This window comes from Macadamia integrifolia, chromosome 9 (genome assembly GCF_013358625.1).
Source record: "Macadamia integrifolia cultivar HAES 741 chromosome 9, SCU_Mint_v3, whole genome shotgun sequence".
Taxonomy (NCBI): domain Eukaryota; kingdom Viridiplantae; phylum Streptophyta; class Magnoliopsida; order Proteales; family Proteaceae; genus Macadamia; species Macadamia integrifolia.
The window spans coordinates 29,075,616-29,101,069 of NC_056565.1; the positions used below are offsets into that span (position 1 = coordinate 29,075,616).

Consider the following 25,454-nt stretch of genomic DNA (forward strand, 5'->3'; position numbering starts at 1 on the left):
TCTAGCCTGGTAATTATAAGATATGAGACATGTCAGCTTCCCAACCAAACGCCTATATTGATGTACATTTGTGAGAGGATCACCATAATTGACACCAAACTTCTGATGCGGATCCGTCGGAATATCCACTGGTTTGGATGCAAGCATACCAGTATCAGATAAAAGATCTAAGACATATTTCCGTTATGATAGACTGACGCCTTTATTGCTTCTCATAACCTCAATACCAAGAACATAGTTGAGATCACCTAGATCCTTGGTTTGAAAATGCTACTATAATTCTATAAATATGTTCTTACCTCTACAATATCATCCACATCATCACTAGAAATGATACTGTCATCTACATAGACAACCAAGACAACCAACTACCCTCCTCGGCGACGAACATACACCAAGTCATCTCCATAGCACTGTGAAAAGCCACATAACACCATTGTAGCACTGAACTTGTCAAACCATGCTTTGGGTGACTGTTTGAGACCATAAATAGCCTTACACAACTTGCAATCCTGTGTGCTATTCTTCCCCTGAGAAACATAACCTGGAAGTTTCTCTATATAAACCTTATTCAAATCACTATACATAATAGCATTTTTAATGTCTGATTGAAACACCGGCCAATCAAAGTTAATAGTTAGAGAGATAAGTAAACGAACAGAAAAATCATCCGTGCAACAACGGAGAAAGTCTTGAAATAGTCAACTCCACAAGTTGGGTATAGCCCTTGGCAACCAAATGGGCCTTGAGCCACTCAACAGAGCCATCAGGGAGGTACTTAATAGTGTAAACCCATTGACACTTAATTAGGTCCTTCCCAGGAGGCAGATCTACCAAACTCCAGGTGTTTCGGGTCAAAAGAGCATCCATTTCAACATCTATGGCAGCCTTCCAGGTAGGATGACGAAGGACCTCAATATGATTTTTGGTTACAGTAGAGGCAGACAAAGGGCAGTCAAGGTTGCGAGTTTCCTATTACTATTGGGCTACACTAAGGGTCAGCTTTAAACCCCTATTTGTTTGCACTTGTTATGGATGAGTTGACATAAAAACATTCAAGGTGAAGTTCCATGGTGTATGCTTTTTGTGGATGATATTATTTTATTGGACGACACAAAATCAAGACTCAATACTAAACTGGAGCGATGGAGATCATCCTTGGAATAAAGAGGCATTAACATGAGTAGATCGAAGATGGAGTATGTGATGTAACTTTAGTCACTCTATGATGGATAATGACGTGGTGGCTATGAAAGGAAGAGAGAAAACACGAAGTGACTATTTTAAATATTTGGGATCCATCATCAATAAGAAGGCGATATAAAAGATGATGTGTCATATAGGATTAAAGTGGGGTTGACGAAGTGGAGGGGTGTGTTTGGAATTTTGTGCGACAGACGTGCCCCTGCAAAACTTGAAAGGAAAAATTTATCGGACAGTTGTGTGATCAACTATGATGTACGGGTCAGAAAGTTGGGCTATTAAGAAGAAACATATTGATAAGCTAGGTGTAGCGGAAATTTGAATGTTAAGATGGATGTGCGGGAAAACTAGGAGGTATAAGGTAAGGAATGAACATATTAGAGCGAATCTGTGAGTTGCCCCAATTCATGATAAGCTTCGAGAATGTTGTTAAGATGTTTTGGCCATGTTCAACGGAGGACATCGGATGCTTCGGTAAATAGGAGTGACCTGATTCAAATAGGAGGATCCAAAAAAGCTAGAGGCAGACCAAAAATGACCCCAGGAGAGGTAGTGAGGAAAGACATGCATAGATGCCTTGCCCCAAGTATGGTCTCAAATAGTGCAGATTAGGGGCTTAGGATCCAAGTAGCGGACCCCTTATAGTTGTGTTCTTACTTCATTAGTGTTTTAGTAATTTATTTCTTTTAACTCATACTTTTCTTTTTTCCTTGTCTTTGCTTGGATCCATGTAGCCGACCCTATTAAGTTGGGATAAGGCTTTATTATTGTTGTTATTGTTGTTGTTAGTAGAGGTAACAAAGACAATGCAAGACCATGAACTAAAGAAGTAGATGAGAGAGTGAAACAAACTTATCTATAGGACACAACCATGGACTCTTGAGTCCAAAAACGAGTACCTTTATGCAAAGCAACTGGTAAGTCAAGAGTCAATGAAGGAGGCAAAGCTTCACCAAAGGAAGAATCAAGTAGAGGTGGTGAAACCGTTGGAGCAGTAGCTTGTATGAACCCCATCCTGTTGCACTTCCTTATTCCGTCGTTGATATACCTGTATATAGGTGGTGTAGACTGAACACTAGGAGCATCAGGAAATGGGACTAAAGTAGGAATAAGAGGTGCAACAACAGTATTCCTGATGCAATACTGTAATTGAGGAAGCTCAAAACAGTACTAGGGTAGGATCTTTTCTCAGAGAATAGGGAATTCTAGATATGGAGAATAGGATATTGCTAAAAATTGTTGAAAGATGAAAAGGATGGAACAATAAACAATAAAATAACACCCGGGCTTCACACCGCAAGGTGGATCGACTGGATCAAACACCAACCTACCTTGATCAAACACAAGGGATTTCTTGATCAAACACAAGAGATTCTTGATCAAACACAAGAAGAGAGTTGCATAAGCAAACTTTGTTTTCAAATTCTGAGTTGTCCTTGAATGTTTACAATTGATCCCTATTTATAGGACCAACTCAACAAAACATTACATACCCAACTTCCAACTAACAATAGTAGAAAATCTTCACTTATTAAAGTTGGGGTAGAAAAATCTTCACCTTCCAACTACTAAAGTTGAAAAAGTCTTCACCTACCAACTATCAAAAGTGGAAAAATCCTCACCTCTTAAAGTGGGAATGAGAAAGTTTCCACCCCCCCAACTACCAAAGGTGGAAAAGTCTATACCTACCAACTGCCAAAGGTGGAAAAATCATCACCTCTTAAAGTTGGCATGGGAAAGTCTTCACCCACCATTACCTACAAAAGTGAGTTGATTACCCTCCCCCTTTCTAGAAAAGTAAAAAGTAAAAGTAAAAGAACCTTCTAAACACTTATTGACCCCATGACTGGTTCAACTAATGAACCAAACCATTACTAGCCAAAACATGTAAACCATAGTAACTAATCCCGTATGCATACCTATTACCCATGGTTTAGGCTCATTAAACTATTAAAGTGGCCTATTACATTAAAAAACCCTTGGACCAAAGGCCCAACATGCATACAACCCAACCATAGGCTTATTCCTAAGAAAACAAGCCCATTTTGGTGATAAATTTGCATAAATTCCACTCATCCTAGAGGAAGGAGGATATGGGGAGAAGTAAGAACTCCCCTCAAAGAAGGTGACATCTGCATAGACAAAATACCTATGGGAGACAGGGTCATAACACTTATCCCTTTTCTGGTATGATGGTAACCTAGGAAAACACACTTAGTGGACCTAGAGGAAAGCTTATCAAAAAATAAATGTAATTTATAATCGAAGTATACACACCTAAAAATATGTGGAAGTGAAGCAAAGGTGGGTAAGTAGGGAAAAACAATAGAGAACATGGACTTGTTGGCAAGAATAGAGGATGGCATCGATTAATTAAATAACGTGCAGTTAATACGCCATCACACCAAAATTGCTTTGGAACATGGATATGTAACAAGATCGTATGTGCAACCTCTAAAAGATTTCTATTTTTCTGTTCCGCTACTCTATTTTGTTGTGGAGTGTAGGAATAGCTAGTCTAGTGAATCATACCACGGGCAACACAAAACTTAGAAATCTCATTTTTAGCATATTCCAATGCATTGTTAGAACAAAAAATCTTAATAGAATTGTGAAATTGAGTCTTTATTTCATTGTATATTTTTTTGAAAACGACAAAAACTCTGAATGATCCTTCAAGAGGTATAACCATGTGAGACCGGTTGTCATGACATGACAAGGAATGCCTGAATGGACTAAAGAAAATAAAGAGGGACTACGAGTCACAGATCGAGAAGGAAAAGACACACAATGGTGTTTTTCTGACTTAATACGAGTCACAGATCAAGAAGGAAAAGACACACAATGGTGTTCTCCTGACTTAAAGGCTTTTCACTCTAACCTAGACATAGACTTGAAAGAGGGAAATAACAATTTTAACCTAGATAAAGATTAAAGACAAATGACCAAAATGGAAATGCCATTCGAAGGGAGTTACACCACCAAAAAAATGAGCAGCAACAGAAGTAGGAGCACCACATTTGAGGTAGTACAATCCTTCCTTTTCACGCCCTCCACCAATCGTGTCTTCCTTGTGTGAAGATCCTGAAAAAATGTCACAAAACAGTTTAAGGATTTAGTAAGTTGACTAACAAAAAGAAGACTTGATGGAAATTGAGGAATATGTGCTACAGAGGGAAGACTAAGGGAAGAGGTTGGAGAGACTGTACTAGAACCAGAAATTGGGGCTGAGGATCCATTAGTAAGTATAGCAGATGAGGAATGAGAATTATTGTTAAGGGATATAAATAAGGAAGACTCACCAACCATAAGGGAGAGGCCACAAAGTCAATGATCCAGGGAGGAGAAGTAGTAGTAAAGAAGGCAGGTGTACCTGCATGAGCTAGGGTAGCAGAGGATGAAGGTTCAAAAGATGTACCACTGGATGCCTCAAGACTCTATAACTGCCGTAGTATATGAGTAATATCATTATAAGGAGTCGTAGAGGAATTGCCACCCGTGAAGGGTCCTTGTGAAGAGTCACCAATGGATACAGTATCACTACCACCATCAAACACTGCATGATTGGCCAATTGAGATGCCCATTTTGGCTTGCTATGCTTGGCCCAACAAGTATCAACTGTATGGTTGGATTTACCATAATGAGTGCAATGTCGATTAGCATAGTCTCTGGTACCTCGACTACCACCAACACAACCTCCCTTAGGGCCACGACCACGACCACGACCACGACCACGACCACGGCCACGACAACGACAACGACAACGACCACGACCACGACCACAGCCGCGATCAAGACCACAATCACGACCAGCAGTAAAAGCAGAGTTATCCTTGGGGAAGGAATCAGATTTACCAGGAGACAAAATGCGCTGAAGATGAGAGAAGGTATTAGCAAGTGTGGGAACATTCTCACCAGCAAGTATGTGACCCTTGACAATCTTCAGGTCAGAGTTCATACTAGCATGGAACTTGGACAGAAAAAAGTCATTGCGCTGAGACTTGACTTTATCTATATCAGTGGTAAGGGTCTGGAACACATTCAATTCCTCAACCAAGCCTTTGAAAGCATTGTAGTAGTCTTGGAGAGACTTATTCGATTGCTGGAGCTGAAATGACTTCTCATAAGTATCATAAACACGATTCATGTTCTTCTCTTGAGAGTATATATCCTTCAAATCATCCCAAACACCCTTGGCCGTGATGTGTAACATAATATTGGCAGCTTTATCAGGTTCCATAACCATATCAGATTAATCAGTAATGGCATTCTTTTTCATCCACTCACTGTATCCAACATGAGTAGAAGAAGGGTCAGATGTAATATACTGAATCTTGTCTCTAGCCATGATCTGAACCTTCATAGCCTGAGCCCATAGTAAGTAGTTTGAACTTCCCTTGAGCTTGATGGAAGTAATAGTCACATTCACTGTATCAGAAGAAGGTGTAGTAGTAGTGGTGGTGGTAGACTTGTTATCAGCCATAGCAACAGGTAACAAGGAGGAGGGCAGAAAGAGAGCAAAACCAAGCTTAAGAAGAAAATTGATTAGGTTTCAGGGTTCTGAAACCAACCCGATTCAATTAGGTAGAACAGGTAGCACTGAGACCAATAAATCAGCAATATAAACCACAAAAAATAATGATAAGTAGGGCTGGCATAATAAACCAGCAGTAGACAACTTTCCGAGAAGAAGAGGAGACCAAAAATCTGCCCAAGGAAGAAAATTGATTCTTCTTGGTTTTTAGGAGCATCACCAATGAAGCAACCAGCCTTGTAGATTCATAGATCTGAGAGATCTAAACAAGAGGAGTAGTAACCATAGTAGGACCCATCATAGCCAAATAACCAGCAGCAGCCATCGCCAAGGAGGAGAACACCAAAATCGACCTTAGGGGAAAAACCCTGACAAAAATCGATTTCTCCAGAATGGGGAAAATCGATAAGGTAGGGTGTGGACTGCAAATCAGCAATAATAGACAATTGATTAGAGCACTCCATTAATGGTTAAAGGAGGCTTAATGCATGATAGAAGCAGCAATAGGTGGCTGCACACCACATGAGTGTGGAACAAGAATCGAAATCAGCAGAAGAGAGGAAGAAAACCCTTGATCTGATTGTTGATGCTTTGATACCATGTTACAAACTAGAATCTAAGTAATCAAACCAAGAGAAATAGACCACCGAAAGTGTGTGGTAGGCAGCCTGCGATAGTGTGTAATGTCCTATCACAGGCCCCTCACATATATGTATGCTCAATTAAAGTGTGTAAGTTAGAGGACTAAAATACCCCTAACCTACATATTACAATAATAATAATAAAATAGAAACTAAGACCAAGCCTGATAGGACAGAACTTTCCCTAGAGCTTCAACATTTGATTTTTCTACTCTTAGTAATTGGGACTGTCCTTTGGTGCATTTTGAGGGAAATGAATGATATAGTCTTTAATAACCATGCTTTTCCCGTCCATGTGGTGGCAAAAATGATCAAATATATTCTGATTTGGTTGTGTTGTTACTAATTTTGAGATGCAGGTTTAACTGAGTAGAAACAAGCTGTGCTTTTATTTTTTGTAGGGCTCGGGTGCATTTGTGGATTCTTTATTTACAGCTTTATTTATTTATGGCTAACCTTTTTTCTTTCATTTTGAAAAAAAAAAAAAAAAAAAAATCCTTTTGATCCTTCACCCCCTTAACTAAAGTGAAAAACAAGGCAATGCCAACGCATCTTGAAATTAATGATCGATTTCTATCAATTGACCTGCTAAATGCTCAAACCATAGTACTTAGCACAGGTGGCATGGATAGAAATCACGAAATAAAAGAGGAGTTTTATTCTAAATTCCCATAAGGTTTAGCTGAAGACCAGGCCATGCAGTAAAAATCGTTTTTAGCTGCTGGGGCTCAACCTTCTCTGAGCCTAAAATATCTAACTTAGTTCTACTCCACTTCTAATTTCTGAGGAATCCGGTTCGCGGTCTCCTCATCTTTTCTTTACATAGACTACATCCACTAGGTAGTTTGAATTCTCTTTCTATGAGCTGGTCCAAAGTGGATAATCTATCAAGTGATAGTATCCAAGCATAAACTTCCACCCTTTTTGCAGCATCCTAGCCTCAAAACTAGAACTCTACGCTTTCCCCATTTTGGCCTGCAAAAGCATATCGTAATATGATTTTACCAAGAAGATGCCATGTGCTCCATCCTTCTGCTCGAGTCCTTTCTTAGATTATTAATCCTGTGATTGTTGAGTTGTAGGTCTGCATGTTCATTTCCAAAATTTTTTTTTTCTAAAGAATGGAGACCAACCCACACTTTTATGGATAACTATGGATTTTGGAACATTCAACCAGCAAATTCTCCTTAGACGTCGTCCTGTCATGGAAATGTCTTTTTCATGTTCTGGGGGAGGGAGTAGCTAAACTCAATTTCAGTTTCTGCCTTTGTGCCCCATACCAATACAACATCGATTGGAAGAACCATAGGAAATATGTACAACTGCTGAACCTAACCAAGGAATAGGCTTGCCAGTGGCTTCCACATGAGAGTAGAACTATATTGGACATAAGAGAATTTAAATATTTCTTAGAAGACACATTTCCTGGGAAATTTTATGTAAATAATGCACCTAAGATATGAGTGACTTCTTTATGAATGACATGATCCTAGTTATGGGGACCTCTTACATAAGAACTTGTCTCTGCTTGTTCCATTGAATTTGCCAAAATTTACTTCTAGAAACATGAATCTACGATACTTGTAGGATAATGGTTTTATTTATTTATTTTATTTTATTTTTTATATAGGAAAACAAAGAGAAATTTGTTATTGAAGAACCCTAGGTGTTTGGTCCTCTCAACACGAAGCTTCGATTAGTCAATGCCTAGAAGATGATTAATGGACAACAAAAAGTAAACAAAATGGCCTGTCTGTCAGAGCATGGAAGTGGTCCCTTCCCGACCCCCTTTCCTTTGTCTATGTTTACTGTATCCCAAAAATCTGGCTCTGATGAGAGAAAGTAGTCTTTTGGCATGGACTCGACATTCATTTTATATTCCCTCCAACTCAATTGTAATGCCAACAGGAAATGAAGTTGGATTAATATTTTATTCTCTTCATTAGACTTTACTCTTAAAAGGCTTAAATAGCAATAAGTGGACAATAATAATTGAATTTTGACTTGGGTGGCTCAGCTTGTTGCCCAAGTGCAACATTTATTGATCTTGTTTTATTAAGCCTGAGTAAGATCAGGAGCAAGAACAGATGGTTTGAAGAAGCTATATAAAACCCCCCGACCAAAAAAAGAAAAAAAAAAAAGCTTCACAATTAGCTACTCTTCCTTTTTGTTTTTAAGAGAGAGTGAGAGGGTGTGTATTTGGTTCTCTTCTATGCGTTTTAGACAAAGGGTACAATAGAAGAGTGGGGCTACAATAGGGTTTGAGACAAGGGCTATGGGTGTACAGGATCAGGCCTAGAGTTATGCTGTGTTCTGCAGAGCAGTGAACTCTTGTAATCCTTGTTCACTTATCGGTGAAGCTGGATACTTGCTCCCTGGACATTGGCCACCACGTTGAACCACTTCAATTCTTTTGTGTGGATTCTGGTTTTACTTCGCATTTCAGTGGTTGTACTGCATATACTGTGATTGGTTTCTGGTTTTCATTTCACAAGATCAATAAATTACGTCACATGTTGATAATAAGACCACATGATGACATGAAAGTGGTGATGGGATTATAACTAATTCCTACAGTACCATTAAAATGAAAACTGTATCTTAGAGTTATTGGCAATTTTATTCAAGTTTCTGCATTGATTGAGAAAGGAAGTGGTTAATATTTTCTCGATGGCTTTATTGATTGTGGTACCATGACCCACATGCGGGGTGGTATATGCATAATGCATCCTTCCTCTGCAGAAAAGCATCACATGGCAGAGAAGATACGAGGAACTTGACTAGACGGTTTTTTTTTTTTTGAACTTCTGGTTTAATACTCGTTTTGACCAAACTGGTGAAACAGGTTGCATGTTTCCCAAAATTCACTTGTCAATAACAATTTTCCAATGGGTACTTGAATGTGAGTCCTTGTAGTTTAACTTTACAATTGAACTAAGGTGTTTGTCTGCAGGTTTTGGGTGTTTTAGCTCATATTAAAGCGGAGAAGGACTTGGTAGAGAGTTTGGTAGAACCAGTAGGATCTGCTGACACTCTTTTTCATGAGATGCAAAATTTGCAAAAAGTAGTTGATGATTTAGAATATACACTTGATGCTCGAGGAGAAGGTGTAAAATCTGTAGAGGAAATGCAGTCTCAGTTGAATACATTGCAGAGCAGGAGGTGCATAATTCTTAAACTTCAGAAAACTATAAACTGATTGATTATCGAGACAAACCAAGTGTTTTATTTCCAAAGCTTGAGAGCTGCTTTTCATAGATTTCTATTTTATTTTAACATCACTGATTTGATTTCTACTTACTGTTGAGAGTTCTGCAATTGCATGCAATTCACGATGCTTTCCAGTCTCATGTTTGCTCCAATATATATTTTTTCTTTTTCTTTTCTTCTTTCAACCAGGGATAGTCTGGACTATGAAGTGCAGAAGTTAAGGGATGAAAAGGATTCCATGAGGAGTGATTTATCAAATGTTGGAATGCGGTGGGGAAATGCAAGGGAGGAGAAACTGAGAGCAGCTAACATTTTGAATAGCATTAAAAAAGCAGAAGAGGAACTTGAGCGTTTGGTGGAGGAAAAGAATCAAGTAGACCTTGAAGAGAAGGTAGACACATCCCTTTCAAGTTTCTATTTTCTTAATTTGCCATTATGAAGATGGTGGGTCCACTGTGGGCAGTAACCTCTTGTGCATGGTTTAGTTTTGTTGAGTTTCTAGTGCTGAAGTTCTGTTAGCCAGGATTTTGTTAATTGTTTGAGGCAGTTCTTTATGTATACGGATCGCAGTGACAGGTTAGGTCCAGACACGGGGGTTCTGTTTGTTATTTCATTTTTGGTTAAGGTTGGGTCAATTAGTTGGGTGCTGACTTCGTTGAAGTAGTCTTTTTATTTTTATTTTTCTATGAGAGTAATCTTATTATTAGATAACACTGTATAATGAGTTGTGCTAGCATGAGCATTGGGAGGATGATTTCATCCTTCATACGTCCAAAACGCAACACATGGCACATAAGATATGAAAATCTGACAACTTCCCAGTTTTTTCAAACCTTTTGTCTGAGCCTACCTTTAAAAGTACAATTTTCATGAATCCTCTCATTGGTGATAGTATATTTATCAGTTTTTTTACCCCCCCAAAAGATAATAAGAAGATTTCATTGCTAAGGTAGCTAAATGATACAGAACATTTGGTAGAGAAATAACTAAAGATCAAAGTCTAAGCACCCGCTACAGGGACTAATCAATGTGGTAGTGATCCAAGTAAAAAAATTACCTATTGACCCCTCTCCTGGCTGGCTCATCAGCCCACAAATTGGTTGATTGCATCTTTCTTGAGAAAGAAAATTTTCTGACTTCTGAGACCGTATCATGTGACTGAACTCACCCAAGCAGTGACCACAATAGAATCTCCTCAAACCATGTCTGTGCATCTATTAGAGGTTTTTCCATGTTCATGTTTGTCGCCTTCAGGTTCCAGTTCCATAATGAGATCACCTGTACCAATAGGACTGCAGAAATCAGCAATACATCTCCAATGTGGATACTAAAAGACACCTCTCCCCTTAGAGACCTGCTGGGCCAGGGTTGCCTAGAGGCCATCCATAGTATATTTTTCAGTTTATGTGAAATGCCTCCTGAAACTTCCACCAAATGAAACCCTACTGCAACAGAAAATCAAATAAATTAAAAAGAAGGCCGTAACCTGGTGCAAGTCCTGCTTTAGTGTCCTGGGAAAATCTCTGTATATTTGTTGCTTTCTTTCATTTAAATTCAATGAAATCTCTGTACTAGATGGTTAGGAGGAAGATTGAGGGACTGCTGTACTCAATTGTATAAGGTGGCAAGGAATAAAAAAGCTACAGCTATGTATTTCTTTCCAGTGTCGAGGGAATCCTGATTTAGAATTCACAGTTTATAAGGAAGTGGTTTGAAAGGGAATTTTGATGAGATTTATACATTATTTTCTCATTAACACATTATTTGAATTGGGAGGGGAGGATCGAATAGTCTTTTAGAAGGAATGGGGAGCCTTATACATTATTTCACCACTTAGTTAAAATGTAAGCCACAAACTTTCCTGAGGAGGAGGAGATATCTTGTTTGCAGGTGAGGAAGACTTTTAAAACTCAAAGCTCCCCTTTTCGTGCGGATCGGAACTTACCCGACAAGGAATTTCCCCACCTTAGGACCGTTATAGTTACAGCCACCATTCACCGGGGCTTCGGTCATTGGCTCCCCTGTCATCAGGTCACCAACTTCCTTGACCTTCCGGCACTGGGCAGGCGTCAGCCCCCAAAAATAGCTACTTTTGTTTGGGCATTGGCTTTAGATTTAAGGCTCCAAGCTATTAAATTGAATAATCTACAGTCAAGGTGTAGGCACTTAAACAAATAGATGTTGTCCATGTGGGAAGGAAGAGGAATCACTTGCACATTATGTGTGGGAGTTATTATCTGGATATGTTTTGGTTTTGCTGGTCATGGCTGAGGGACTTGAAACACATGTTTATGCATTGGCTGAGAAACCTTTTTGGGAGGAAAGTTTCATCTCAGCCCTCTTGGGAAGAGAATTTCTTCTCTCTTTTTTTATTTTTTTATTTTTTATTTGTGGTATCTGTGGCCGTTGCTATTTTGTGGGGTTTATGGAAGGAAGAACAGGAAGATTTTGAAAACCACTCCAAAGTTTTCCCTAAACTTTGTGCTGATACCAAGTTGGCCACCCGGTTTTACCTTTGCCGAAATTCCTCTCCTTCACCATAGCTCTATTTTACTTGAAACCCTAACCCTTGTCACTACCTATAACCTAAGTTGAAATTTCAACATTTATGCTCCAAACCCCAATCAGTCCACAATCTAGACCAGCTGTCTCTCTTATTTTGACCTCTAGTGCAGACCTGTAAAGCCTAAGAACCCAATTCTATCTCTAAGCATAGTATAAAAATCTTGCCCCTTTCCTATGCAGTGAGTGCTTCTATTATTTTGGCTATAAAATTTCCCTTTCCATATGCAAATCCATTACTTTTTGACTTGGACAGAACCTTTTCCCTGTATTTTTCTCCTATCCTAAAGTCTGAATCCTAGTTTGCCAAGCCTAGTTGATTTCTTAAAGAGCCTAAACCAGTTGAATTTTCTGGTGATACAAGCATAGGTTGGATAGTGGGAAATGCTTTGCCAACCATGTCACTTAAAGTCCTTCCTCAGTTCCTTGTCAACGTTATCCGGTTCATGAGCTTCCAATGCTGGGGTTCTTACATCCCATGATGCATGAGTAATCCCATGGACTCATGGAGTGCTTTTATTCATTCATGAGTTCTTGATGTTTGTAGATTTTCTACGGATGCTCTTCCCATATCCTTACTGGATGGTCATCTTGATGCTTCCCCTCTATATTTCTGATAATGTTGTTGCTCATTGCTTCCACATTTTATAAACTTTTTGCGTTACTTATTTGGACTGCAGTGGAGATTCTACGGTATTTCATTTAAGTTCTCCCTGATATTTTTGGTCTGATGCACATGGTTGTTTGAATTTTCAGCATTTGGATGAGGCTCTCATTATTTCATTGAAGGAGAAAGATAGATTGTATCATGAATATGAGGCAATGAAAACAAAACTCGACTATGAATATGATTCACTGGCCGAACTTAAGAGAAGTTACAACACTGAAGTAGAGAAACTTCTGGAATGTGCTTCCCAGATTAAAGAGTATGTTTTGTAGATTGAATTGCAAATTTTGTTTTTCACCTGTCATTGAGCTTGACCATGTTTTCTGTTGCAATAGGTATAATGATTCAAAGAAAGGGGAGAGGCTTAAGGAGTTGCAAGAAAAACTATTGGTATTTGAGTCTCAACTTCAAAATTGTAAGGCCAGAAAACATGAAATTTCCGTTGAGTTGGACAAAAGTAAAGAGTTGAGGCGGAATCAAGAGAAATTAAAACGAAATATTGATGACAACTTGAAGTATCGGAAGACAAAGGCTGAACTGGATGTATGTACATGTGAAATTGAATCACTTGAAGATAAAATGCTAAAAATTGGTGGATTTTCCGCCTTCGAAGCTAACAAAAAGAAGTATGTGAAGGAAAGAGAAAGACTTCTTGAAGAGGTAATTGAGAATCTTCCTGGTATACTCACATATCGTTTTCCACTTGACTAACACTGCAGTGATAAACCAATTTCCAATCGCCTGTTTCTTCGAGATGCCATCAGATATATGGAGAACCAAAAGAAAAAGGATGCCTTAATTTTTGCACTAGTGTTGTGTCTTCCACTTGCATAATTTTACTTCCATTTTTTTTTTGGTCAAAATCATCATTATAAATTTGCTTCATTTACTATAACATAATTGAAATTATACAAAATTCTTACATTTGTTCCAGTGAAAGATCAAATTGATATATGCCTCTGTATTACAGTTGAACAAGTGTCGTGGAACTCTGTCTGTATATCAGAAGAACATTTCAGATCATAAATCTGAGCTTAGACAAGCTAAATACAATGATATTGACAAGCGGTACTTTAATCAGCTGATCCAGCTTAAGGTGCAAGTCTCTTTCTAGTTCTGTAATCATTTTCTTTCTCCGTCTGTTGATGTTTCTATAAGTGTTCTAAGTCTAAACTCCTGATATAGACAACCGAGATGGCGAACAAGGACCTGGACAGATACTACAATGCTCTTGATAAGTGAGCACTTCAGATGGCTTCAGATGAATTTCTCTCTTAAATTCATCTAAAATTTGACTTATCTTTTAAATGCCTTGAATATTTTAATTGTAGTTTGGTTTCACTAGTAAACTGTTATCTTTAGATATGCGTAATTTGCATGAAGGTACCTTTTTTTTGGGGTGGTGGGGGTTGGTTTGGGAGGGGGAGCTAATTGATACTTGTCCATTCTTAGTGCTTCACAACCTCCCACATGGCTGGCACATGGGGGTTTACGTGTGATATCAGACTAAATTTCTAAGTGGTAATCAGTCCGAGTAGGATCCATCATACTCTCCAACACACAAATCAAGTTCAAATTCAAGTGAAAACTCAGATCTGGAAAAAATGGCTGAATAGTGAAGATTTCGATTACTCACAAACCACATTTCAGATGGAGCTGAATTTTGGATTATGAGGGAACAAACAAACCATCAAAAGATGATCAAATTCTGCCAGCCGGATTGAGAATTATGCTGGTTGCATGAAAAAATAAACTTTTGATGTTTCTTCTAGAACTAGGGTTGGGAGTGTTGGATGATCCTCAAATTTGGATTGATTGGTGCTCATAAGGTCCTCAACAAACCCTCAAAATCCTGTAGCAGTCAGAAATCTGAACTAGGAGATACGCGCTTGAAATTTCTTCCCGGGAAAACCTTGTAACAAGATTTGGTGGCCTGGTTGTGTGCTCTCTTCTGTTCAGCAATGGTTGGGACTTGGTTCTCACAATAATAATTGACAATAGAAGAAGAAAAAGAGTAGAAAGTATAGAAAAGAAGTATAGAAGGGATATATGTGGGTGGGGTGGACTCTCTCAATCCTAGGTCTCTCATCAACAACTATATCAGTTGTTGAAACTTCCTTTCTCAGGAACAAACCAGCAAGAAAAGCTCATAAAATATCATTAATCGATTGTAATTCTCTGCATTACAAAGCTTCTATTTATGGTGGAGGCTAGGACTCAATTACATAGAAAGAAACCAAATAGGAAACAAATAGAAAATAGAGACTTCTTGGGTTAAGACTAAAAAACTGCCAAATAAAAATACTTCTCTAAGAATAGAATAAAGACATAACTAGGGACTTCTAGAATACTCAAAATATGGAAACCTAATATTCTTAATGATTACGAAACATATAATAACTGCTTAATCCTGTATAGGACTTAAATACCCAATTTTTGGGCTTGTAGAATTGACCAATAACAAAAGTAAACCCAAAAATATAAAGCCCATGGCCCATATGAATATGACCCATTGGACACTCAAAATAACACATATTAGTCCATTCTTGGTCCAGTTTGATGGCTGAAGTAGAGAACCAAAATTGGACCAGCATTTAATCCTCTTTTTGACAGCTCAATCTACATTAATGTTTTGACCCGACACCCATATCATTTATAAAATTTGTGCTTATGTTACTCAGATTTAGCAGCCCCTGCCAAATCGCATGTCCATTTTTGTGGACAGATTCTGCCACAGCTGTGGGATCAATTCAGTTGGGGATTCAACTTTCCCCTTTCTTTTTTTTTTTCCCCCTTTATTTATTTGAGGGAAAAGGAGATGCAGACTGCAGGCAAAGACAGGGGTGCTGAAGGACGAGAAAGGAGGAGGGGCAGGAGAGAAGTGAAGCAGTGGCATACCTGGGTCTGGTTTGTTGCTTCTTCATCTCGTCTTGCTTCATCGGCTGCCCCTCTTTCCCTTTCTCTTTCTTGCTCTTATTACTTTTAACCCCACCCCACAAAAAAAAAAAAAAAAAAAAAAAAAAATGGAAAACAGAGGTCTAGGGATCCAGAGGAAAACAGAGGTCTAGGGATTCCTGGATCCCATGGACCTAAGTGATATGAAATCTGTAGGATCTTTAGCCAAATCAATTGATCCTAATTGAAAATCTTGATTTCAAAAAAGGACTAACGATCCTAAGGTCCATAGATAGAAACCAAATAGCCCAATTAAGAACCTTAATTTTATAATTTCCGCCATTTTGAATGAGAATTGATAAAATATTTTACATTTTGGGCTTATAGTTACCATTGGCCCTTTAATAGTAATTATAAGAATTATTTTTAATCTAGAATAATACAAAGTATTTGAAGGTCGAAAAGGTGGTAGAATAGCTGTTGTGCTAGGCTTTGAAGCAGATAAGTCACTTAATGGGCTTATTTTATTGCAAATAAACCTTGGATTGGGTTATGTATGTGTTGGGCCTTTGATTCCATGGGTTTTCTTTGCAATGAACCAATTTAATGGGCCTAAAATATGGGTAGAAAGTATGAAAACATGATTTAATTTATTAGTTTAGTTAGAGTCCTGTTTTGAGTATGTTTCTTTGTTATTTCAGTTTTTTAATCAGTTTAGGTTTCCAAATTAGTTAAGGATTGGATTAGGCCTTTCCTTTTTAGTGTTTGAGTCAGGTTTGAGTCTTCTATATAAGTTTGTAAGGGGCTACAATATTGAACACAAATTTGATTGAATGAAAAAAAAAAAGAAAGCTTTGTGCTGGAGTGTTGTGAGATGCAGTGCTATGAGAGACAACTTGGGTGAGATGCCCATGGATGAGATGCCCTAGGGAAGAGTGAGATACTTGACACAACCTATTCCCCTACCGCCATTCTTCACTTCGTTCTCTATTTTCTGTTTTATGCATTCTATCGGTCCCTGAATTTGATTTTTATTGAATGTACCAAGATCCGATCTGGGATTGGATCACTTGTGAACCAATCTTACATTATTTGGTATCAGAGCCTACCATGGTTAGCATAGATGATCTCTACAAGGAGGTGATGAGATTGTCAGACCGTATGACTGCTCTTAAGAAAAAGTTTGACGCCCAGTTTGGTCTCTTCCACCTTTCACCTCCAGAGGATGCTACCAAGACCAAAGAAATTTTGAAGGAGGTACAACAAGAAATAAATAGTTCTCCCAAAGAGGTCTATATTGAGGGATTCAAAGCAGAGACAGTCGAGTTGACTGTAAACGACCACCATGAATTACCCGACGAGATCGACGTTGCACTAGAGTTTGAAGAGGTTGAAGGTGCATATGTAAATGACCCTATGGATATATCCGATGATGTTGACGTTGAGCATGTGGAGTTCGTCATCCCATTAAAGTATCTTAGAGATCGAGCTCCTCACATTCCATACTACATCCTTATTATTAAAGAGCTATCTGAATTTTTATATGGCTTGAAGAGGGACGTGCACCATGCTTAATCACCCTCACACTCTACAAAATTCGAGGACGAATTGATGCAGATAAGTCACTTATTGCAAATAAGCCTTGGATTGAGTTATGTATGTGATGCAGATAAGTCACTTAATTGGCTTATTTGGAATTTCCAAATAAGCCTTAGGTTGGGTTATGTATGTGTTGGGCCTTTGATCCTATGGGTTTCCTTTGTAATGGGCCACTTTAATGGACCTAAAACATGGGTAGAAAATAGAAAAACAGGATTTAATTCATTAGTTTAATTAAAGTCTTGTTTTGAGTCTATTTCCTTTGTTATCTTAGTTTCCTAGTCGGCTTGGGTTTTCCAATTAGTAAAGGATTAGGTTAGGCCTTTCCTTTTTAGTGTTGGAGTTAGTTTTGAGTCTTCTATATAAGTTTGTAAGGGGCTGCAACATTGGACACAAATTTATTAATGAAAAAAAAAAGGTTTATGCTGCTGCGGGATGAAGTTGGGTGAGATGCCTAAACCTGAGGATGAAAAGCCCATTCACTAGTTCTTCTTCCCCCTTCTCAACTTCTTATTCTTCTTTTATTTGTTTGCTGTGAGAGTATTTGAGAGCCAAGCCTATTGGAGGACATCTCTATTCAGCTAGAATTTTAGATCTTACTCGGGATTAGGATCACTTGTGATTCTAGTTCTACATTATTTGGTATCAGAGCCTAGCTAAACCAAGGATGGAGCCACGTGAATTTCGTGAGAAACTTTCTTCATACATCTTCCTTGAATGGGTAAAAGAATTGTACGTCTACTTTGATTCCTACAACCTGACAGGCATAACGACTTTAATATGTTTGCTTCCAAATGAGTGATTGTGTTCAAATACAATGGAGAGTCCATGAAAGGAAACTTCAAGCTCAAGGGCATGAGCCTAGAACTTGGGACAAGATGGAGTATGAGTTGGCAAGCATGTACCTATCTAAACGTGAACGAAGTATGTACTTTCCTCCACCAGAGTTTCCTCCAATTATACTCCAAAAGTCACCCACAGGTGACAAGAGTATGAAGGAATTGTTTGACCACGTGGCCATTATGTTGCAACAAATTGCAAAGGAGCAACAAGAGAAGACACTTCCAACCAATGAATTAGAGTCAAAAGTTGAGGTTAGTGTTGAAGAAATTCAAGCAATTCCTATTGTTAAAGAAGAGCTAGTCACTGATGTTCCCATCAACGAGACTCATGTGGAAGAATTTGAAAACAACGAGGTTGCTACAATGGACAATGAGGTTGAGACTGAGGAATTTGACATTAAGGGCCCGTTTGATAATGTTTTAAGAAACTCGTTTCTGCCATTTCTGTGTCAAGAAAACAGAAACAGAACAAAAAGCGTTTGATAAACTTGTTCCATTTCTCATGAAACAAGTATGACTTGTTTCGCCGTTTCCAGAAACAAGTGAAGGAAGGGATTTTGGATTGTGCCCGATAAAAAAGCTATACTACTGTGAACGATTCAGACCTTCCTTCGCTGCTCTGTCCTTCTACTCTTCTCCCCTGCAAGCGCCACCTTCCACTACAACAACTCCACAAGCCTACCACAGATATCATAAGCTCTTTTTGCACTCTCCCACTCTCTCTTGAGCCCTGCTCGCAACTTCACCGCCCTTCACAATCCCAAACCCGTATTCATAGTCCTGAAACCCTAAATTCTCAATCTGATCATTGCTTACCTCAGATTGGTACTTCTGAGGTTGAGGTTGAGGTTGAAGAGGGGGCGGAACAGTAGCAACAACGTCAATCGACGAGCTCTCTCCGTTTCAAAACAAACACAATAGAAAGGGGGAAAAACTTCAAGAAGAAATAAGAAAGAGATCTTGGGAACCCACAACTGAAATAAACATATCAAAATCCTAAAAGAAAAAAAGACGAGTTCAAGCTCGATGGTGACAGATGAAGATCAGAAAATAAAACCAAGGATTGGTTTTCGAACCCTAGCTCCTTGTGCCCCCTCCGTCTCCGTCTCCGTCTTTGTCTCCGTCTCCATCTCCAATCGACGTTCCCGATTTATATGCACGGCGGCCGGTGAGTCTTCATCCAACCGTGTTAAGCTCACTTGCCTCATTCCACTTCGTCTCTGTTCTCAATCGATTGTAGCAACATTTTCTCTAAGGGTATTGAGCCCCTTGCCCATTCTTCTCCATCTTGTCCCTTCCCCAGGTGATTACAGAGGTGGCTAGCCCTTTGTGTGATTGAGAGAGAGAAAGCTGGAGCACTGAGAATCATGCTTTCTAGTAAAGGAAAAACAGAGATTTGAAGGGTTAGAAGCTGAAAACAGGAGAAACAGAGACAAAAACAGTTCCAGAAACAGGGTTTATCAAACACTTAAAATTTCATTTTTGTTCTCAGAAATGGAAATTTATGTTTCTACCGTTTCTTGACACAGAAACGGAAAAAACGTTATCAAACGGGCCCTAAAACAACTGTGATGACTTTGAACGGCCAAGGGGAAGATCCTATGGAGCTTGATATTGAAATTGTGGAGGTCAAGAACACAGTGATTGAAGGCGTTCATGTGAATGATCCCATAGATATATTTGAGGTTGTTAAAGTTGAGCATGTGGAGCTCGTCATCCCATTAGCCGACCCCATTTAGTTGGGATAAGGCTGAGTTGTGTCATTGTTGAGCTCCTCACATTCTAGACTATATCTTTATTATCAAAGAGCTACCTGGATTTTTCTACGGCTTAAAGAGAGACATGCACCATGCTATAATTACCCTCACTTTTCAAAATTCGAGAACGAAATTTTTTCTAAGAGAGTGATTTGATTAGATGAGTCACTTAATGGGCTTATTTTATTGCAAATAAGCCTTAGGTTGGGTTATGTATATGTTGGGCCTTGATCTCATGGATTTTCTTTGTAATGAGCCATTTTAATGGGCCTAAAATATGGGTAGAAAATAGGAAAACGGGATTTAATTCATTAGTTTAGTTAGAGTCCTGTTTTGAGTCTATTTCCTTTATTATTTCAATTTCCTATTTAGTTTAGGTTTCCCAATTAGTTAAGGATTGGGTTAGGCTTTTCCTTTTTAGTATTGGAGTCAGTTTTGAGTCTTCTACATAAGTTTGTAGGGGACTACAACATTGGACATGAATTTATTAATGAAAAAAAGAAAAAAAAAAGGATGACTTATGCTGTTGTGCTTTGGGATGCAGTTGGGTGAGATGCCTATTCACTAGTTCTTCTTCCCCCTTCTCAGCCCCCCATTCTCTTTCTTTTCTTATTTCCTTTTATTTGGTTGCTATGAGAGTGTTTGAGAGCTAGAACCAAGCCTATTGGAGGACATCTTTTCTATTCAATCAGAATTTTAGATCCTACCTGGGATTACTCACTTAATGGGATTTCAGATCTTCTCTATTTGCATAAAGTGATCCTAATCTCAGGCAGGATCTGAAATTCTGGCTGAATAGAGAAGATGTCCTCCAATAGGCTTGGTTCTAGCTCTCAAACATTCTCCCACAACAAATAAATAAAAGAAAAATAAGAAAAGAAATAATTCTATGGAGGGTTGAGAAGGGGGAAGAAGAACTAGTGAATGAGCATCTCACCCAGGTTTAGGCATCTCACCCAACTACATCCCACAACAAACAAATAAAAGGAAAATAAGAAAAGAAAGAGAATTCGATGGAGGGTTGAGAAGGGGGAAGAAGAACTAGTGAATGGGCATCTCACCCAACTGTATCCCACAGCACAACATAAGCCATCTTTTTTTTTTCATTAATAAATTCGTGTCCAATGTTGTAGTCCCTTACAAACTTATATAGAAGACTCAAAATTGACTCCAACACTAAAAAGAAAAGGCCTAACCCAATCCTTAACTAATTGGGAAACCTAAACTAACTAGGAAACTGAAATAACAAAGGAAATAGACTCAAAGCAGGACTCCAACTAAACTAATGAATTAAATCCCGTTTTTCTATTTTCTACCCATATTTTATGCTTATTAAAGTGGTCCATTACAAAGAAAACCATGGGATCAAAGGCCCAACACATACATAACCCAACTTAAGGTTTATTTGCAATAAAATAAGCCCATTAAGTGATTTATCTGCATTAGTATGTGTTGGGCCTTTGATCCCATGGGTTTTTCTTCGTAATGTGCTACTTTAGTGGGCCTAAAATATGGGTAGAAAGTAGAAAAACGGAATTTAATTTGGTAGTTTAGTGAGAGTCCTATTTTGATATTTCATTTTTCAGTCAGTTTAGGTTCCCAACTAGTTAAGGATTGAGTTACGCCTTTCCTTTTTAGTGTTTGAGTTAGTTTTGAGTCTTCTATATAAGTTTGTAAGGAGCTACAACATTGAACACGAATTTGATTGAATGAAAAAAAGAAAGCTTTGTGCTGGAGAACTGTGAGATGCAATGCTGTGAGAGACAGTTTGGGTGAGATGCCGTAGGGGAGAGTGAGATATTCGATCCAACCTATTCCCCTACCTCCATTCTTCCCTTTATTCTCTATTTTCTGTTTTATTCATTCTATCGGTCTATGAATTTGATTTTTATTGAATTTACTAATGATCCTACCTGGGATTGGATCACTTGTGACCCAATCTTACATTAGGCTTGATAGAACTTCTGATTTAAAAAAAAAAAAAAGGCTTGATACAACATACCACCCAACTTGTGTGACATGGCACACGTTTGGAAAGATTCAACCATATAGACAGATAGAGTTCACAATATCCCGATGAGCCGAAACCAAAGCTCTCATTTTTTGTTGAGTAGTTGTTCGAGTAAGTCTTGAATGAGCCCCTTGAAAGGTTGATGGAAATAAACAAATTTTTACTCCTTTGTCAAATTTGGTGGTCTAACTCAATTTATGGTCCACTTGCATTTTTATTATTCTTTTTGTATTCTTAATGGCCAATCTATTTTGATCTTATCTTTGACTTTTCATCTAAAGTTTGACCTTTTCCTTGTGAAATTTTGTAGATGGATAGGGAACAATGGGCCCACTTGTGTACCAAATTGGAGGATCAGATGAGCTGCCGCAAGGCAGATAAGTGGGTGATTGTGCTTGACCATGTGCCACCAGTAATGCCATTTAAAAATATTTAGATCATATATTTATATCCTCCCCAACTCCCCAAATCCCTTTTTTTTTTTTTGGAAACTAGTCAAGTCTCGACACCTGTGACCATCCAGATTCCGACACCATCACCTGCACCCTGGTACAGACTTCAGCCCAAATGAGTAGACTTAGTATAAAAATTACAAAGATCCTGTCTTAAATTTATTTTCATTTTTCTCTTGCGGCAATTTTTGTAATTTTTAATTTCTGAGACCTGAACCACTATCCTTCCTCATTTTGGGCTGAGATTCTACCAGTGAGACTGGTTGGGGTCCTGCATCACAGGCCCACCATATCCTGCCGCATGGCAGGTTGTGAAGAACTACATGTCACTATATATTTTGACTATTAGAAGCTCGCTTGGGAAGAGAGGGGGAGGATGGGGTTGTTCATTCTATATCATGAGGTGTGTGGTTCACTTTTGACACTATTGATAGTATGTCTTTAACGTGGTAGTTAATGGTTAGATGTTTATTATGTATTTCAATTGGTTATCTAAGCGCTTTTCATTGTATTGCTTCAATTGTAGAGCACTAATGCGCTTCCACACCATGAAGATGGAGGAAATAAATAAAATTATCAGGGAGCTGTGGCAGCAAACTTACAGGGGTCAGGATATAGATTATATAAGTATTCATTCGGACTCTGAAGGTTCTGGGACTCGATCTTATAGTTACCGGGTATGCAAGAGGAACCTTGATCAACTGCGTACGTTCTCTGGAAGTATGCTGCTTTTTGACAATGTTGTATTTGCTCACAGGTTCTCATGCAGACTGGTGATACTGAGCTGGAAATGCGAGGAAGATGTAGTGCTGGTCAGAAGGTGAGAACTAATTGAACCCCTCCAGTTTGAGGATTGTACGAGGAAAAACCAAGACTATGTTCTTCCTCGTACTATGATAACCATTAAAACAAAGGGGTGTATTTGTAAAGAAGACTTAGATCACAAGGTACATTTGTTGGGAAAACCGACAGAAAAACAAATATAACTTGTCTTCCTGAAAGATAGATACAAGATTGATGGAATTGTGTGCATGACTGTGTTGCAACTGGATGGTTCCCTTACAGGAAACCAAATTAGTACAACCAGTATATGGTTTTCCAGTAATGAGCTTTCCATGGACTATCTATGTCCATATTTCTTTTCCAATCGTAAAACTGAGAGAAAAATGCTGGTTCACTGAATGGGATACTGTTGGCCTTTGTTCAAACTAATTCAGTGATTATCTATTCTGCGTTTCTAGGTTCATATTGATCTGTGGGGATTTTGTCTTGTTCGTATACTGTTTGATGTTATGTAGATGACATCCTGATTATTGTGTACTAACAACTTTCTTAAACTATGTTTCAACACATCTACAATTTCTTTTATTGGCAGAAACTGATACTTCAGGCAGCTCTTCTGATTTTAGGTTTTTTTTTTACTCTTGAATATAAACTAAAAGGAATCAATTGGTGTTAGATGTCTATCGAGAGAAAAGAGGAGTCTAGGCAAGTCGTAGACTCCTCCCTGTTTTCCTAGTCCTATTAGGACTGAATATAATTAGATGTTAGTAATTAGTATTAGTTTCCTATTTTGTTTGTTCTTTCCTATTCCTAGTAGGACTTGTAATAGCTATTCTATTTAATGAATGAAGAAGGGCAGCCCCAACCCAATTGATTGGGACTCCCTTTGCTTCTCTCTCTCTCTCTCTTTCCATATGGTATAAGAGCTTAATAAGTGATTGGTTTGAGAGTCGTTCAAAGGTATTATGCTATTGGTGAAGCTTTAGTTCTTAGAAAAATAAGAACTAGGATTCCAATGAAGGTTTGTAGCAAACAATAACATCTTCTATTTACCTTATTGTTTTGTTTTGCGTGGCTGTGGAGGATGAAAATCGTTGTTTGCTGAAGTTCATCCATTTATGTTATCGTTTGCTTCTAGAGTTTTCTTATTCTTATCCGTTATTTTCTAAAATTCGTTCGTTAGAAGCAACTACTAGTTCGATTACTGTTGGCGGACATCAAATCAATTCTACTACTGTTTGGGTTGATATTTGCTGCTTGATGCTATCGATGGAGAAGTCATTTGCTGCTCTGTTCTAGACGTTACTCTCCAACCCCAGGTTTTGGAGTCAATTGATTCTTCTTTTCAGGTTTTATTCCCTTGTTTCTCGACTGTAGGTTGAAGAAGTTGCAGATTTGCTACTGTCAGGGGGAGATTGGAAATTATTTTCTTGTGGTGCTCTTGGTTATGTAATTCTTTGTGATGGTGATTATTGGAAATTATTTGTCCATGTGTACTGCTACACGTGATGGGGAGATTAAAGTCATTGTTTGTTTAGTTCAATATAATGTCTGCTCAAGATTATTTCGTTTGACGACGTATCTATTTGTGTTTGTCCTATATTTTAAAGGTATATTCAGCGACCTGATGCTATTTGGTATATTCAACAACCTGATGTTTTTTGGTCCTTGACGAACTGATGTTGCCTATTTATTTGTGGAATTTTCTGTGAGATGTCTGTTGGGGAGATCTCTGTTTGAGGATTGTGAGTGCTTTTGTTGTAGCTATTAGGGGCTACAGTTTCTGTTGGAGTGCCTTCTTTAGGAAGGGCTTTTGGTGTTCCTGCTGTTTGTTGCTATTGGATTGCCTTCTTTGGGAAGGGCTTTGTTGGTATTGGAGTGCCTTCTTTGGAAGGGCTTTCGTTGCTTTGGGAGTTTCTGATGGCTTTATGATGGTTGATTGGAGTTCTCTCTGTGCTCGTTGGAGTTATTGTTGGTCCAAGCTGGAGCTTTCTATTGTTGTGTATACTCCAACTGTAGGGGGAGTGTTAGAAGCATAGTTGTCAAGGTGTTGCCAAGGCAACGACTTGGCATCCAGGCGGTTTGCCAGGGGCTTAGGCGATAGTCGCCTTATTGACTGCATGTCGCCTTGTGTTTTGACACTTATTTATGTTAAATATCATTTAAGTAAATGTTTTTTCTATTAAGATATTATTCATAAATAAGCAAATACCTTTACCCCCCAGTCCAAGAGCAAAAATTGGATTTTAGTTATAGGGGCAATTTTCAACTTTTAAATGCTGGCTTTTTTTTTTTTT

The 25,454-nt window shown here is 38.4% G+C and overlaps 1 protein-coding gene across 5 annotated transcripts in view; it reads left to right on the plus strand.

Moving 5' to 3' along the window:
• LOC122088485 (DNA repair protein RAD50) overlaps positions 1-25,454 on the plus strand; it is a 59,389-nt gene that overhangs the window by 31,983 nt on the left and 1,952 nt on the right. The window contains exons 17-24 of one of the 5 annotated variants that reach the window (XR_006143076.1): positions 9,333-9,541; positions 9,779-9,980; positions 12,908-13,077; positions 13,154-13,478; positions 13,789-13,914; positions 14,004-14,056; positions 22,233-22,334; positions 22,901-23,029. Coding sequence is in view for 3 of the 5 variants with exons in the window: in XM_042657764.1 (XP_042513698.1) it covers positions 9,333-9,541; positions 9,779-9,980; positions 12,908-13,077; positions 13,154-13,478; positions 13,789-13,914; positions 14,004-14,056; positions 22,901-23,051; positions 23,132-23,194 (1,299 nt within the window). In the remaining 2 variants the exon portion in view is untranslated. Of the gene's footprint in view, positions 1-9,332; positions 9,542-9,778; positions 9,981-12,907; positions 13,078-13,153; positions 13,479-13,788; positions 13,915-14,003; positions 14,057-22,232; positions 22,335-22,900; positions 23,052-23,131; positions 23,195-25,454 lie in introns of those variants that run through there. The other 4 variants (XM_042657765.1, XM_042657766.1, XM_042657764.1 and 1 more) reach the window with 4 other exon arrangements.